General features: G+C 46.1%; 1 protein-coding gene and 1 pseudogene across 2 annotated transcripts in view; one reads left to right on the top strand and one right to left on the bottom strand.

Moving 5' to 3' along the window:
- The window catches only part of Aldh7a1 (aldehyde dehydrogenase 7 family member A1), a 50987-nt gene extending 46501 nt beyond the window's left edge, over positions 1-4486 (top strand). For both annotated transcript variants that reach the window (XM_021151145.3, XM_021151144.2), the window contains 2 exons: positions 2936-3011; positions 4223-4486. In XM_021151145.3, coding sequence (XP_021006804.1) covers positions 2936-3011; positions 4223-4277 — 131 coding nt within the window. In that variant the 3' untranslated portion in view covers positions 4278-4486. The remainder of the gene's footprint in view (positions 1-2935; positions 3012-4222) is intronic.
- Positions 4487-11308: 6822 nt separating this feature from the next.
- On the bottom strand, positions 11309-12453 carry LOC110285014 (glutamine synthetase-like; annotated as a pseudogene).
- Between the last annotated feature and the right edge of the window lie 4523 nt (positions 12454-16976).

Raw genomic sequence — 16976 nt, 5'->3', positions numbered from 1 at the left:
GTACCACTGGGCTAGAGCCTCTGCCCTCATTGTCCTTGTTCTGCATGGAGCAGGAAAGGAAGAGTAGGGCTCATCTTTAGAAATTTGTCAAGAAATGGAACATAATGCAGGAGGCAGTGTCACACTCCCTTAATCCCAGCAGAGGGCTTGGGAGTCAGAGTCAGGTGGAGCTCTGATTTTTGAGGCTAGCCTGGTCGAGAGAGAAAGAGAGAGAGAGAGAGAGAGAGATTGAGAGAGATTTATTTTCTATAATAACTGTGACCAGGCCTGCCTGAAGGAACATCACTCCAACTCAGGTTCCCAGCAGGGTCCTCATCTCCTGCTCAGGTTGGATCAGGGCTCTTAGTTCAAGGTTTATGAACCTGGAAATTCAGTATTCTTTTCTAGGCAGAAGATCCCAGACCCAGAATGGTTAAAAACCTCTACTTCATATCAAAGCCAGGAAACAGTACATTGCTTAGGAATTGACCTAGATGATGGGGAAATGAAGAAACAGCAGGGGGGGCTGGAGAGATGGCTCAGCCATTAAGAGCACTGACTGCTCTTCTAGAGGTCCTGAGTTCAATTCCCAGCAACCACATGGTAGCTCACAACCATCTGTAATGGGATCCATGCCCTCTTCTGGTGTGTCTGAAGACAGAGACAGTGTACTTACATATAATAAATAAATCTGAAAGAGAGGGAGGGGGAAGGGAGGGAGGGTATGCAAACAAACACTGAGCTCTGGTGGACTTTGCAGTCTGATGGAGATGCAGTAGCAGCAGCCTGAGAGCTGAGTGCATTTCCTATCTATCGTGTGCACAGGAAGAGGAGCAGGTTAGCTACCCCACAGGAAAGCACCGTGGGAGACAGTCTCAGGTTGCAGTTCTTAGGATGAGGGAGCTGTGGTTGAAATGTTCTGCACACACAAGTTTTACCTAAAGGACAACTGTTGTTGGGCAACCATACTAAGACCCGGGAAGGCCTTGCCCTTGGGTCCTTGGCATGTCGGTGCTCATGGCAACAGCACGAATCAGGTCCTTATCTGCTCCTCACATTGTGTCTTCAGCATCTCACCTTTCAGTAGATAAAATAGTCATATTCTTCCCCAGGGCCTGTGTGTCTCTTCTCTAAATAAGATGTGAGTTACTGATGCTTAGTGGTAGTTTTTTGTTTGTTTGCTTGTTTTTTTTTTGGGGGGGGTGCATATATTAACTTCTACTTGTTTAAAATTATTCATAGTAGGGCCAGCAAGATGGCTTAGTGAGTGAGGATACTTTTGTTTGTTTGTTTGTTTGTTTGGTTTTTCGAGTCAGGGTTTCTCTGTGTAGCCCTGGCTGTCCTGGAACTCACTTTGTAGACCAGGCTGGCCTCGAACTCAGAAATCCGCCTGCCTCTGCCTTCCAAGTGCTGGGATCAAAGGCATGCACCACCATGCCCGGCCGGTGGCTGAGGATTCTTACCATCAGGCCTGAGAATCTGAGTTTAATCTCCAGATGGTAGCAGGAAAGAACCAACCCCTAAAGATTGCCTTCTGCTCTCTACACTCATGCTGTGGCATGAACACACACGCACAGACACACACACACACACACACACACATACACACAGTCAGTGGAATACAAAAGTGAAAAACAAACCAGCTTTCAGTAGGCTGAGGCAGAATTGCCATAAATTTGATGCCAGCCTGGACTGTCTACCAGGCCAGCAAGACCTAGACTGAAAAAAGAAAACAACAAAACCCCAAACTATAGTAAACTTTTTTGCCTACCAGAGCCTTCCCACCTTCCTCCCACCCAACTTTACGCTCTCTCCCTCTCTCTAAAACACACACACACACACACACACACACACACACACACACACACGAGAAGCAAACAAGCAGAAGACCCACAAGACAAAAAAATGCCAAAGCTAAATAAACATCCTGTGGCGGTCACTTTGTTTTGGCTAACCACCCCTGAGCGTGGGGCCTGCCACGGTGCGCACCGACAAGTCATTAAAGAAGATGGATTTTCTCTTTACCATCCGTTATCACTATAAATAGTTCCTTGGTTAGGGGTGGGGCCTGGTCTTCATTTCCCCATTTTGGAGCTGGACTCCCTTCTGGGTTGAACCTGTAGAGTTTTGCATGTGTTGCCGGTCTCTGTTCATGTGTGCGTCAGTTCTCTTGTGTGTGGAGGGCACTTTTCTTGGGCTCATTCACCCCCTCTGGTTCTTACAGTTTTTCTGCTTCCTCTTCAGCATAGATCTCTGTACCTCGAGGGAAGGGGTTTGATGACATCCTTTTGTTTGGTTGGTCCCCACCCCCACCCCCCCAAGGTTTTTCTGAAGCTTTGGCTGTCCTGGAACTCAGTCTGTAGACCAGGCTGGGCTGTATGTCACTCACAGAGAGCCATCTGCGTCTGACGCCGTCCTTTGTAAGGCAGAGTACTTACTCCACAATGTCTCTCAGTCTCTGCATCGGTAGCTGTGAGTCTCTGTTGATTCTTTCTTCCTTTTTTTCCTTGTTTAAACATTTTTAAAGATTTTATGTCCAAGTATTTGCCAGTATGTATGTATGTGTGTATGTATGTATGTACCCATTCAAATGCTTGGTATCTAGAGGGGCTAAAACAAGGGCACCGTGGGCCCTGGAACAGGCATTACAGATGGTTATGAGTTGTTCTGTGAGTGCTGTGGTAACTGAACCTGGGTCCTATGCAAGAGCAGCCAGCGCTCCTAGGCTCTGCCAACAGCTTCTCCCATCTTCTCTTCCCCTTTCATTTGCTTTTTGTGGGGAACAAACACTTCATCTTACATATCCCAGGCTGATCTTGAACTCGTAATCCTCTTGCCTCAGTCTCTGAGGGGTAGGATTATAGGTGTGTACTGCCCTACGCAGTGGTCTGTCTTAATCTGACAGCGCTGGTGAGAGCCCTAGGGAAGGATGTGAGGTGACTTTGCGTTTCTGTAGGAGGAGAGAAGCACACTGGCGGTGGCCGGGAGTCTGGCAGCGACGCCTGGAAGCAGTACATGCGGAGATCCACATGGTAAGAAGGGCTCTGGGCACGAGGGCTTGGTCTTGAAGCCGTCAGGAGCGGGCACTTGCTCTCCCGGCGTGCAGCTTTGTCTTCGCTCAGTCTCTGTTGATCTTACTTCTCTAGACTCTGCAGCTACCTCCTTTTTTAGCATGCATGCTACACTACAGCTTAAGCAGCACTGATGCTCCCAAATCTGAGAAACTGCATTGGCATTCACAGCTGTCATGTGATGAGCAGCAGGCAAGGTGGAGGTACCACTAGGAGTGTATGCAGTTGAGACAGTGTGCAGAGAGAGGCATAGGAAACAGGAATGGACTTCATGGTGAGACTTGAGTCCCATCCCCAAGGTGTCTCCTGTGTCTTCACATATCCCAAAATTTCTAGAAAGATTGTACCTTCCAGCCTTCTTGTCTAGCACAGCAACTGACTATGAAATTTCCTTGTTGGGTTCTGTCCCAGAGGTGGAATAGGTAGGAGCAGGACACTGGGTCACTCTGCATGAGGAGGTGGAAGGAGCTGTCCTTCCCGTTTGTCCTGTGATGGAAGTTTACTTATACAGAGAAGCAAGAGAGGAGCCTGGGGGTCTGGCCTACGAGCCTAGGGGAGGGTGACCAGCTTGGGGATCTGGCCTACGAGCTTAGGGGAGGGCGACCAGCTTGGAAGTATGAGCAGGACTCGGGAGGCCGAGTCACTAGGATGTTTGTGTGGTGACTTCTGGAGACGCTGCCTGGGACTTGCTTTACCTTTGTTGTATTCTCTCAGAGCTTGTTGGCTCAGAATACTTCTCTCGGGAGGAATTCCAGGTACATCATGGTAACTAGTTTGGGAAAAGAAAAAAAAATTTTTAAATTACTATATTCTTAACAAAATGAGAAGATTTGCATTTTCCTTAATAATGTAAGTTAAGAGAGAAAGTTACATCGCCCATGTTCTTGTATTATGACCAAAAGAAAAACCATAGGTAACAGGTGATGTGTGTCTTCCAGCCGTTTGTGCTTGTGTTTTTCCGTTGTAAGGAATCCCACTGATTTTTTTTTTTTTTTTTTTTTTGTATACTGATGGTTGTTTGTTTGTTTGTTTGGTTGGTTGGTTGGTTTTACCGACCTATAAGTTGTTATTATAAACGGACTGATGTCTTTAATGTTATATTATGTATGTGCTTATATGCTATGGATTGTATATGATGTGTGTGCTCCCATTCATTTCCTTCTCTTCCCCAGTACCATCAACTACAGCACGTCCCTCCCTCTGGCTCAGGGAATCAAGTTTGAGTGATACTGCGTGCGCTTGGCGTCGCTTAGCCATTCCTGTGGCTGCTTGGAAGAAGCCTGAGAGGACTCTGACTTGCCCCGGATAAATGATCGCTTTGAGTACAGACAGCAGTGTCTAATCTCCAGTGATTCCCAGACCCCTGTCTAAATCAAGATACTCATTTATCAAAAGTTCAAAATTAAATATTCACGACCTAGCTGCATTTAGCAACAGATAGGTTTGGTGAGTTTTTATGTTACTAATTACTTTTTTATTACAGCTAATCACTTCTTAGTGAAGTACATGCCATCATAGGAGGCTGGGGCCATGGAAAATGGAATAGGGAGGAAGAAGTCTTTGCAGTGGAGACATGTCTTCTAAGCACGGCTGAATCCTCATGGTCCCCTCCTGGCAGGGGTTGAAGGGGAGACGTACCCCTCACATACTGGAGACCTTAGCACAGTTTCATGTACATGATTTGCAGTGCTCCAAATGACAATGGGCCATTTTTGGGTGAGGTGAGGAAGTTAACACTGTTGTGAATGGTTGCTGGGATGTGTAAACCCCTGGGAACTTTGGGACTGAAGTTGCTCATGAAAGCACATCTGGATGCCTGAGTCACCTCAGGCTTCTGCAGCTGCTCATGGGTTTCTTCTCTGGGAAGGTCACTGCTGAGAGGCTAAGGTCTCACTGGGAAGCTGTGCTGGGCCCAGCGGTCCCTGTTCTCCTGTGGTGCTGTTGCTCTGTACTTCTGTGTAGCAGTCACCACTGGGCCTGCTCCTGCCACATCGGGCTCCTGGAGAAACCTTTAGGGAATAGGACATTGTAGGCCTCATGAGTTGTCATGGTGTGGAAAGATTTGGACAATAGTAAGAAATCTGGGGGACTGACAGTATGGGGAAGAAGCAGGTGGGACACTAATGCTAACATATTAAATAATATGGTAATATACCTTTATATAATTAAATTTGTAGTAGATTTGACTATAAAAATCAAAGGGGCTGTGAATATAGCTTGGTTAGGTAGGCTGCTTGCCATTCAATGCCTGGGATTCCATCTCCAGCACTGCACTAAATTCATACAAATACATGCATTTAAGTCAGATCTGTTATAAAGCTGTAAATGTGTGTTCATACTGCTCCATTGTCACCTGTGAGTAGGTAGCATTGACCTGGGCATGTCCTTGCCATCGCTGGATACGAGCCAAGCCAGGTACTGATGATGGACCTGGGTGTTTGGTTGAGAACAGTGAGGGCAGGGAACAGTTCATTTCCTATGAAAAACCGACAGTGCCCCCGGTTACTAGTAAGAAAGTGACGTGGCTTGCTAAGGTCTGTAGGTGGGCTCTGAACCATTGCTTACCGCCAGGACACATCACTCTTTTTCATAACACACACCGAATGCAATGAGCTGGCCAGTGTCTGATGCCTGCAGTAGAATTTTTTTTTTTCTTGAGGCAGGATTCTGGTTTTGGCCAGTGAGGGTGTGGGTTTGTAGTCCTGTGTCACCACCCAGCTTTATTCTTTAAAGCAAGAGAACATGAAATTTTGGAAAAAGTTAAAGAGGAAAACGAAGTTGGAGAATCACGAACAGGAGTATGGAGTGTCCTCCATACCAGATAAATGGGCACAGTGGCACACACCTGAGATCCCAGCGTCTAGCCCATCCTGCGAAACCTGAGATCATGTTATGATGAACAAAACAGACCATAAATACAGTCCGGATCGTGCTGTAACCCTGGCTGGCCTTGAACTCTGACCCACCTGTGTCTGATCCCCACCCCTGCCCCCCACACCCCCTAGTGCTGGGGTTAGAAGTCTGCACCATTGCACTTGGCCACTGCTCATTTTGCTCAAAAACACTTCACACTTTCAAATAAATGTTTAAGGAGCTATGATGATGTGGCCACACATGACAGTGACCTTGATGCACAGTGTTCTGAAGGTGACAAGGAGCTAGAATCTTAGCCAAAGCTGATTCTGAACGTTTCCTTTGAAATTTCATAAGTTTTATGTGTTTCTATCACAAGGCCTCTATCTTTGTCATCATGGTTTTATTAAACTTTTGCTTCTAAGTTGTCCTTTTTTCTCTGGTTTAAGACATAAAGACTACTTGCAGGTGTGTGTGTGTCCATCCATGTGTGTGTGGGGTGTGTGTGTCCATCCATGTGCATGTGGGGTGTGTGTGTGTGTCCATCATGTGCATTCAGATAAGGTGATGGTTGTCCACTTTACACACTGAGGCCGAGCTGATTTAGCTATCCTATATAGCTACCTGTAAACCCTCCATCTGTCTCTGCCTCACGAGCTGTTGGGATCACAAGCAGTTGCCATGCCTACCAGGTATCTGAGTGAGTGCTGGGGCTCCAAACTCAGTGCTTCGTGCTTGTGTGGCAGGTGCTTGGCCCACTGAGCCATCTTCCTAGACCTGTCTATTAATGTATTTCTATAACTGTGGGTCTCTTGCCTAGAGTATGTCTGCACCAACCAGAAGAGTGTTGGATCCTTGGGACTGGAGTTGTGAGCTGATGAGTGGGTGCTAGAAATTGAACCCAGATCCTCTGGAAGAGCAGCGAGCAGCAAGTGCTCTTACCTGCTGAGCCATCTCTTTACCCCCCATTTAAATTGCAGGGATCAGGCTGGCCTTGAACTCACTAGGTGGCTGACAATGACCTTGAGCTCCTGATCTTGTTGCCTCCTCTCTAGTGCTGGGATTACAGCTGTACACCACCATGCCAGTTTAATGCGGTGCTGGAGATGAAGATGCATCTCCAGGCCTGGAGTGGGAGAGTCTTGGTTGTCCTTACGGTGTTGACCCACAGGTGTCACTGTTGCTCATGCCATGTTAGAGAGCAGGTGTGTTGAGCTGTCTGGATTCTAGGGGTCATTATGGAAGTTTCCAGTCAGCAGACGTGCAGAACTCACTGCTTCCCTAGTTTTATTGTGTGTGCCTTTCTGTGTGTATGTTGGTACATGGGGGTGTGTGTGTGTGTGCATGTGAAGGTCACAGGTCAACTTTAGGTAAGGTGTCATTGCTACATTTATTTATTTTAAGATTTATTTATTATATGTAAGTATACTGTAGCTGTCTTCAGATAGTCCAGAGGGAGTGCTAGATCTCGTTACGGATGTTTGTGAGCCACCATGTGGTTGCTGGGATTTGAACTCAGGACCTCCAGAAGAGTAGTCAGTGCTCTTAACCACTGAGCCATCTCCCCAGCCCCTATTTATTTATTTTTGAGACACCATCTTGGAACTCACCAAGTAGACTAGATTGAATGTCCAATCAGAGAGAGACCCAGAGATCTACCAAGCTCCATCTCCAGCAGTCTAGAAGAGTAGCATAATAGCATGCCAGGTTCTCTCCCCCCAGCCCCCACATCCCCATGGTTTCTGGGGCTCAAACTCAGGACCTCATGCTTGCAAGGCAAGAACTTTACTAACTGAGCTGTGTCTCTGGCTCCACTGTTACGTATTAAAAAATAGATGTATCAGCAAACTTGTTGATGTGAGGGTGCTCTGCCTTGGGTCCCCATCTTGGGTAGACATGCACATTGGCATTTACTCCTAACCCCCCCTTTTTTTTTTAGATTTATTTATTATTATATCTAAGTACACTGTAGCTGTCTTCAGATGCACCAGAAGAGGGCATCAGATTCTCATTACGGATGGTTGTGAGCCACCATGTAGTTGCTGGGATTTGAACGCAGGACCTTTGGAAGAGCAGTTGGTGCTCTTAACTACTGAGCCATCTCTCCAGCCCCCTAACCCTTTTTATATTGGCAATTGTGAGCTTACACTAGCATTTTCAGGTCCTGCTCAGTATCTGCATTCTTATTTCTAATATAAGCTTAGCTTCCATAACCCCTGGTCAATTTTTCCATTGGTCTTATCATATCCAACCATCCACACCTCCCAGAGTTACCTCCTCATATATCTCTGGTTCTGACAGCTGGCATTGTCCTCCACAGCAAATTCAGACCACATGAGGCCCCCTACTCAGCTTGCCTTCTGAAACTTTGAGGGGCAATGTATGAGACTACAGTGTTCAGCAAAAGAAATGGAGCCAGAATGACTGGCATTTCCTTATTTGCAGATTTTTCTTTTGTTTCATTTGAGACAGGGTTTATCTGTGTAGTCTTGGCTGTCCGAGAACTCGAACCTAGCCTTGAACTCTCACCTCTGCTTCCTGAATGCTGGAATTAAAGGAGCATCCCATCACATAGGACATAAGCAGATTTTTCTTGAGTCAGAATCAAAATAGTGCCAGATTGTCCCTTGTCTGCTATGACAATGAGTGAAATGCTTGTAACTTCAGTCAGAAGGGGATGGGGGATGGCAGTGGGCACAAGTCCTTGAGATGGGACACTTGTGTTTCAGGTACAGTTGTCTCAAAGGGGCTGAATTATCTTAGAGAAATAATCTCTGTTTATAGCTGGGTGTGATGATACATGCCTTTAATTTTAGAACTTGGGAGGCAGAGGCAGGTATATTTTTGTGAATTCAAGGCCAGCCAGGGCTATATAGTGAGTTGTAGGACATCCAGGTATATGTAAAGACCCTGTCTCAAGTAAACAAATACTGGCCCCCTTAAAAAAACCCAATCATAATCGTTATCATCATCATCATTATCTCACTGTTCTCATTGTAATCCAGGTGAGCTCGTCCAGTTGTGAGGTCACATCGGGGCTGAAATCAGCCGTGTGCAAGCCATACCAAAGATGCCGGATGACTTATTTAGTCCCTGGAACCCATGTCATGGTAGAAGGAGAGAACCAGCATCATAATGTCTTCTGACCTCCATACGTACACCATAGCTCACTGTGTTCTCACTGATATACCATACACACAACAATAATAAATAAAACGTAAAAAGTCACACTTCAGCTCCTTTGGGTAGAGCCTGTGTCCCTCACATTTAGGCCAGCTGGGTCATAGCTCTGTTACCTTTTCTAGTTGCGCATGCTTCTTTTGTCCAGGCCAGGTGACATTTTTAGTCTCTTTCAGACCAACAGTTCAGCGACCGTATTCTTCAGGCACTGATGAGCCAGCCATGCCCCCAGCTACCACGTAGACTCTTATCTAGAAGAATGAAACAGGCTGCGTGCTTCTAGGCAGAGTCTGTATTATAGAGATTTATTTTAGCTGCTCCCACAAACCATAGAAAATAAAGGAGAAGCAGGATTGTTCCCCATTACCAGCCCAGGTAGAAGCCCCCAGTGTAAGCTTGTGTTAGACCTCTGGCTTCTGGTTGCTGTCTTGCATAGCTGAGGGTGGCTCACTGCCATGTTTGGGTTTCAGTGGGTGAATGAGGTAGAGCCTTTCTGTTTCAGAGTGTGGTCAAAAGTGGCCCATGTTCTTTCTACTCATTCTGTAGTGGCAGGTGTTAGTCACAGAGCAGGTACAGCCTTAGGAACCCAACATTACTAATGAGAGATGTTCATTAGTCAAGAACTCCATGTATGTTGAGAGGGTAGACCCTACTGTGGGCTGGGACTATATCCCTCATGGAGTCTGAGTGTCTGCCAACTGAAGATTTACTTAGAGTCTTCTTCCTTTTGGGGGGGGGATAGAGGTTGGTGGGGTGTGTTTATTATAAAAGAAAAAAACAAAACAAAAGACTATCAGCTTTATCAGAAGGAAAGAAATAGTCTGCTGGCAGAGGTGACACTAGGAGACAAGTGTTTTAACTCTACGCCTGTCCTTTGTTCCCTTAAGAGCCAAGTTGGAAATAAACAGGCAATTCTGTAAAGTTACAAACCCTACAAATTTGATTAAAATCTAAACTTGTTTTGCTTTTTAAAAATTTAATATAGCAAAAGGCCCGCTTTAGTGACACGCTAGTCTTACCAAAAAATAACCCCAGTAACACCCCCCCACCTCTCAGCAACAGTGTTCAAGTTGACCAGCCAACGCATACTTCTAACTCGTGTGTGGAGTAAGTATACGCATCCCCAAAACCTAAGCCTGGGGACAGGTGGTGGCAAGCAGTGGCATCCCACCGGCTACCTGTCCAACATCTGCTCCTGCAGAGTGGGCAGGGAAACCCTAAGCTGTAATGAAACTGAGCCCCCAAGATAACCAACTTTCCCAGTACTGCATCCCCACCCCAACCTCAAGAGAGCCTCACTTCTAAGCCAAGCCCCTCATCACTCAAACATGGCACCCAGTGAATAGGATGGTTCTCTCAATTAGAAAGGCATATATCCACTCATTCATATATATATATATATAACTTTTGTTTTTAACATTTAAATATAAAAATACTACTCTGCGTTATAAATGGAGGACCAAGTGCACCTCTTTTTTTCTTTTTTTTTTTAAGACTTATTTATTTTTATACATAAGTACACTGTACCTGTCTTCAGACATGCCAGAAGAGGGCATCAAGTCTCATCCATGTCATTGCTGGGATTTGAACTCAGGACCTTCAGAAGAACAGTCAGTGCTCCTACCCACTGAGCCATCTCACCAGCCCAAATGGAGGACCAAGAAATGCCAACTTTTTTCTTCCTTTACAGTAGGGCCATCCATCAGGTGACACGTTGAGTTGTGTTCACGGAGGGGATAAACTCCCCTTCCCCAGGCTAAGGAAGCATGCCACAAGAGACCAACCTTCAACTCCTCACCTGACTTCCATTTGGAACAGAAAGCTGGTTTCCCCTTTAGAAATAACAGCTCTCTACCAACAGGGGAATTGTCAGTCTAAGCCATTGAGCCTGCCCTTTCAAGTATCCTGAAGAAAAAAAAGTCCTCCTCCATCACAAGAACGCCTGCTTTGTGACAGACAGCTATGCCTACCGGACATGCATTCCCAATGAGATGAAGTAGTTGGTTACCCTCCCCCCCCTCCCGCTCCCCACTAGAAAGCTAGATAGGAAAGAAAGGGTTGGCTGTGTATAGAGATTAAGAATTCCACCCCTCTATTCTGACCAATAAAAGCAAGATTACTGGGCACGAGGAATAAAAAGACCTTGGTACTCCATCCTTTGAGTTACAGTGGGGCAAGTGGGAGAGGGAAGAGTTGGGAATGGGATAACTGGAAGTCTAGTCCACTTAGTTCTTGTATTGGAAAGGCTCGTCGCCAGTTTCATTGAGGAGACATGTGCGGGACGATGGCTTCTGTCACCACATAGGGGTCACAATTGGCAGAAGACCGATGGGTCTTCAAAGTAACCCTTATTCTCCTGGCCGGGGATGCGGATGCTGGCACTGCGGTTGGCAACAGCAGCAGAAAAGTTGTTGATGGTTTCGTGGAATCCAGTCAGATACTGGGCATTGTCCAGGCCCCCCTTGGGATGGTACGCACGGATGTGGTACTGGTGCCTCTTGTTCAATTTGTCAGTGGCCTCCTCAATGTACTTCAGACCATTCCCCTCCTGCATGGCCTTGGTGCTACAGTTGGTATGGCAGCCTGCACCATTTCAGTTTCCTGGGGTGGGCTTGGGGTCATAGGTTGCTATCACCCCGAAGTCTTCACACACACACACACACACACACACACACACACACACACACACGATGCAAGATAGAATAGGCTATCCAAAGTTGATCTCCCATGCAGGTCCCTTCACAGGGTCCTATTTGGAATTCCCATTGGGCAGGCATAACCTCAGCATTTGTCCCTGTGATCTTGACTTCGGCATACAAGCAGGACCAGGAGTAAGCCTCCATGATATCCCTGCTGTAGGCTTTGTCTACTCCCACACCACAGTAATGCAGACCTTGGGGTCCAGGGAAGCCATTGGAAGAGCAACCAAAAGGGTGGTCATCTATTCCGATGAAAGTGTATTCCTGTTCCATTCCAAACCAGGGATGCTGGTTGCTCACCATGTCCATTATCCGTTTGCAGGTGTGCTTCGAATTAGTCTCTGCAGGCTTCCAGTTATTCTTGAAAACTTCGCAGAGCACCACTTGTTGGGGTCTTTGTGGAAGGGGTCTTGAAACATGGCAACAGGACAGAGATACCATGTCACTGTTGAAGCCTTCAGACTGAAAGGTACTGAGCCATCAAAGTCCCACTCAGGTAACTCTTCCACACACTTGGGCTCACAGTCCAGGGTACGGGTCTTGCAGTGTAGTCCTCCGGTACCATCAACCCAGATATACATGGCTTGGATTGTGTCACCCTGGGGCAGGGACATGTACATTTGCATGAAGCCTTTGTTCACATGGGAACTTGCTGAGGTGGCCATGGTGAAAGGTGTTCAGAGTGGTGGCCGGCCGGATGATGGATGGGTGAACAGGCCACGACTGAGGCATCTGTCCAGCTCAGACCCTCTGCTCTACTTGCATTCTCGACTCCGCTACTTAGAGTCTTCTATCATCTCCCAGGATGATCAGCCATCTGCTTACAGAAGCACTCTGTTGTAGAAAATTCAAGGTTGACTAGGAAAGGGGGAAAGGAAGAGAGGACTGCGGACAAGGGGGCAGCTGAGGTTAGGGCTGGCAGAACTGGATACCCTGCAGTGGCCACTGGGGTAGACCAGAAAGCCTGGCTGCCTGGAAAAGGCTGATAAAAGAAACACAGATACCAAGAACAACAGAATTGTAGCCAGCTCTGAGTTTCCAGTTGCCTTTGCTGCCTTTTCTGTACTCAGTGACTCAGTGCTCCAGGCTACTAGGAGCCCTGGATTTGTGCTATAATTCCCAACATATATCATGCATGCATTCATATGTATGTACGTACATACATTCATATGTACATACCTACCTACCTACATACACACATACACACTCATACACACATACATACAAATAAATACCAGGAAACCATCTCTCTTCTAAGGTGAAATATTCTCCTCTACAAACAGTGATGGTCTTATCCACCATACTTCTTCAAGATATTTGAGCAGAGATGTAATACTGAGCATGAGAGCTTTGTGTCTGAAGTGTAGTAGGCAGACAGTAGGACTCGGGGACAGGCCTCCAGACCATTCTGTGTGGAGCTAGGTTTGGGCTGTAGCACCCCAGAAGCACCCATTCAATCAAGAGAGTCTCAGCAGTATAGACAGATGTGGTCACCCCTGATTCAAGGGTCATTTTTTAAGTAAATAGGGTCTAGTGGAGACTTCATCATTTGGGATTAGATGTAGATCTGTATAACGGATCTAGGACTTGGGCCATCAGAGCCAAGTCTTCTTATTGGAGAGAAAGGATGGGTGTGTTAGGTACATGGGCCACTGGAGTAACAGCAGCAGCCAAGGACCCACCTCCAACGAATGTGGTATCTCCTTCAGGAAATCATAGAAAAAGAGACTTTCTGTTTCCTGATGCCCTTCCAGGTTCTCTCACTGGGGCTCTTTAAATTGAATTACCCACACAGTCAGATTGACAGCAGAGAAACATGACGGAATTTTATTAACATGTGTATCTTGACGATCCAAGGCAACAGTCATTGGTGAATGACTCCACTGTCATAGTTTACTTAGTGAAGGAAAAACTATTTTTAATTCTGAATGACAAAAGTAAAAGAACCCGAAGTCTCCGGGATAGCGGGCTATGGGAAGTGATTGGTAGATTAAAAAATAGCAAAGTTGTGATGTAGTCTCCTGGCTGGTGGGGCTTCCTGGCTGGGAAGGGTCAGTCTTAGCTTTATTTATTTATTTATTTATTTATTTATTTATTTATTTATTTATTTATTTAATGTCAGTAAACTGTAGTTGTCTTCAGACACTCCAGAAGAGGGAGTAAGATCTCATTACAGATGGTTGTGAGCCACCATGTGGTTGCTGGGATTTGAACTCAGGACCTTCAGAAGAGTAGTCAGTGCTCTTAGTCCCTGAGCCATTTCTCCAGCCCCCAGTCTTAGCTTTTGTCCTTTCTGGCAGAGACAGGAGGAGAGAAGTCTTTGGAACATGGCGTTCTGCTTTGCAGCAAAGATAGGAAGGACAAACAGCTTTTCTCCAGTGTCTGTCTGTCTTTCTCTCTTTCTCTCTCTCTTTCCCTCTCTCTCCCTCCCTCTCTCCCTCCTTCCCTCCCTCACTCCCTTCCCTTCCCCTCCTTCTCTCTCCCTCCCTCCTTCCCTCCCTCCCTCCCTTCCCTCCCCTTCCCTCCTTCCCTCCCTCCCTCCCTCCCTCCTTCCCTCCCTCCCTCTCTCCTTCCCTCCCTTTCTCCCTCCCTCCTCTCTTTCTTTCTTTTCTTTTTTAAAAAATATTTATTTATTTTTATGTATGTGAGTACACTGTTGGCTCTCTTCAGATATGTCAGAAAAGGGCACTGGATCCCATTACAGATGGTTGTGAGCCATCATGTGGTTGCTGGGAATTGAACTCAGGACCTCTGGAAGAACAGTCAGTGCTCTTAACCGCTGAGCCATCTCTCCAGCCCTCTTTTTTAAAAAAAAAAAAAATGTTAATTTTTTTTATTAGATATCTTCTTCATTTACATTTCAAATGCTATCCCCTTTCCTAGTTTCCTCTCGGAAAGTCCCCTATACCCTCCCCAACCCACCCACTCCCGCTTCCTGGCCCTGGCATTCCCCTGTACTGGGGCATATAATCTTCGCAAGACCAAGGGCCTCTCCTCTCCAGTGTGTTTCTTTTTCTTCCTTTTTTTTTTTTTTAAGATTTATTTATTTATTATATATAAGCACACCAGACACACCAGAAGAGGGCATCATATCTCATTACAGATGGTTGTGAGCCACCATGTGATTGCTAGGATTTGAACTCAGGTCCTTTGGAAGAGCAGTCAGTGCTCTTAACCACTGAGCCATCTCTCCAGCCCTCCTGTGTGTTTCTTGTTTGACTCCCCAGCTCATAACAGTCCTCCGGCCAGGCTAGCAAACTTGGAGGTTGTACCATGATTCAGACCGGAGCCAGGAACCTGATTGGTTTTGGATTATTATCGCTGCCCCTATGTGTTCACTGAATTATGTGGTGTTCACGATGCAAATCTAAGCGGAAAGAAATTTGTTTTCCTCCCCGTAATAGATCAGGTTCTTAGGCTGGAAGGCATGGAGGCCATGTGAAAAAGTAGGAGGAGTCCCTCCTCGTGAGGACTCTGAGGCACGTGCATCAGCTCTGGACTGCCTGCCCCGAGGCCCTTCTGACCAGAGTGATGACTTGTTTTGTTTCTGTCATGATTTCCCCATGACAGATCATCTGAGCCAGTGGAACCATGAGCTGTGCAGGAGACCCCAGGGGGCACCTAAAGGAAGCTTCTAATGTATTTGTTTCTTGTTTTGTGTGTGTGTATTTGTGTATATGTGTCTGTGTGTATGTATTTTGTGTATGTATTTGTGTCTGTGTGTATTTGTGTGTGTATGCCTGTGTGTATATTTATGTGTGTATGTCTGTGTGTATATTTATGTGTGTCTGTTTTTGTATGTGTGTGTTTGTGTATATGTATTTATGTGTGTATGCATATATGTGTGTGTATTTGTGTGTATGTATTTGTATGTGTGTATTTGTGTGTGTGTTTTGTGTATATGTATTTATGTGTGTGTATGCATTTTTGGTGTGTGTGTATTTGTGTATGTGTACATGTGTCTGTGTATTTGTGTATGTATTTGTGTGTGTGTGTGTGGCTTCACAGCAGGGAAGATTACAGAACATTTCTCATGACCATCTCCGCGTTAAATTCAAGCTCTCCTTCTCTTTGCCTCTGACAGCTATGTATATACTTACATTTTTTCCACTCACTAAATGAGAACTCAGCGGGACAGACCCTTGTCTAGCTTGGCCATGCTCTCTTCTCTGTGTTTCATGAGGTAGCTGGCACATGGCGTGGGATTAGTTAATCTTTATTGACTAGTGGATCGAGTTGGTCCCTGTGGAGGCTGCAGTAGAATCTGTGGTGGTGATGGATCATCCCCTCCCTCAGTGCTCATCCCCCCTTTCTCTTGTGGCGGGTGCACGGCTAGAAAAAAGTCAGGTCCTTAGGTTGGAAGGCGCGGAGGCCAAGTGGGAAAGTAGGAGGAATCCCTGCTTGTAAGGATGCTGAGCCACAAGGGCATCAGCTCCGGACTACCCGCTCAGAGGCCGTTCGGACCAGAGCAATGACCTTCTGTTTTGTTTCCATTGTGATTTTGGCAGTCTGTTTATCCCTTGCAGTGAGGCCCAAGTGTAAGAGCATGTTGCATTTATTTATGTGTTTATGTATTTATGTATGTATGTATTTATTTATTTCTTTCCGAGACAAAGTTTCACTATGTAGCCCTGGCTAATCGCTAACTCTGTGTAGACCATGCTAGCCTTGAACTCACAGAGATCCACCTGCCTTTGACTCCCAAGGACAGGGATCCAAGGTGTGCACCACCACATTTCAGCCCTTCCTTGCTTTTTGAGATAGGATCCCATGCTACCCAGGCCAGTCTCAGATGCACTGTGTGGCTGAAGATGACCTGAATTGAGCCTCCTGCCTCCACCTCGAAAGTGCTGAATTATAGGTGTGTACCACTATACCCAGTTTATGAGGTGCTGGGACCAGAGACCAGAGCCTAGTGCACTCTACGGATCTCCTTAGGGGTGGTGGCAGTGGATGGTTTCAGTGATGTGTGGACAGTGGGGGAGAGGTTGGTCTGCAAGCTAGCCCGTAAGTGACCAGATTGCTGAGCCACAACTTAATGGGAAAAGTCTTTTCTTGTTTTTAAGTGAATAATAATACATATTAAGTGAATAATTCCCTATAGGAATGCTCATTAAGCATAATCACATAATTGGGAGGTTTACCAATCTCATTGCAGTTATGGATCATTAAAATAAAAAACCATTTCTCCCTG

Source organism: Mus caroli, unplaced genomic scaffold (genome assembly GCF_978045245.1).
Source record: "Mus caroli unplaced genomic scaffold, Mus_caroli_1 scaffold_19, whole genome shotgun sequence".
NCBI classification, from domain to species: Eukaryota; Metazoa; Chordata; class Mammalia; order Rodentia; family Muridae; genus Mus; species Mus caroli.
This window is presented reverse-complemented; position numbering and strand designations above follow the sequence as displayed.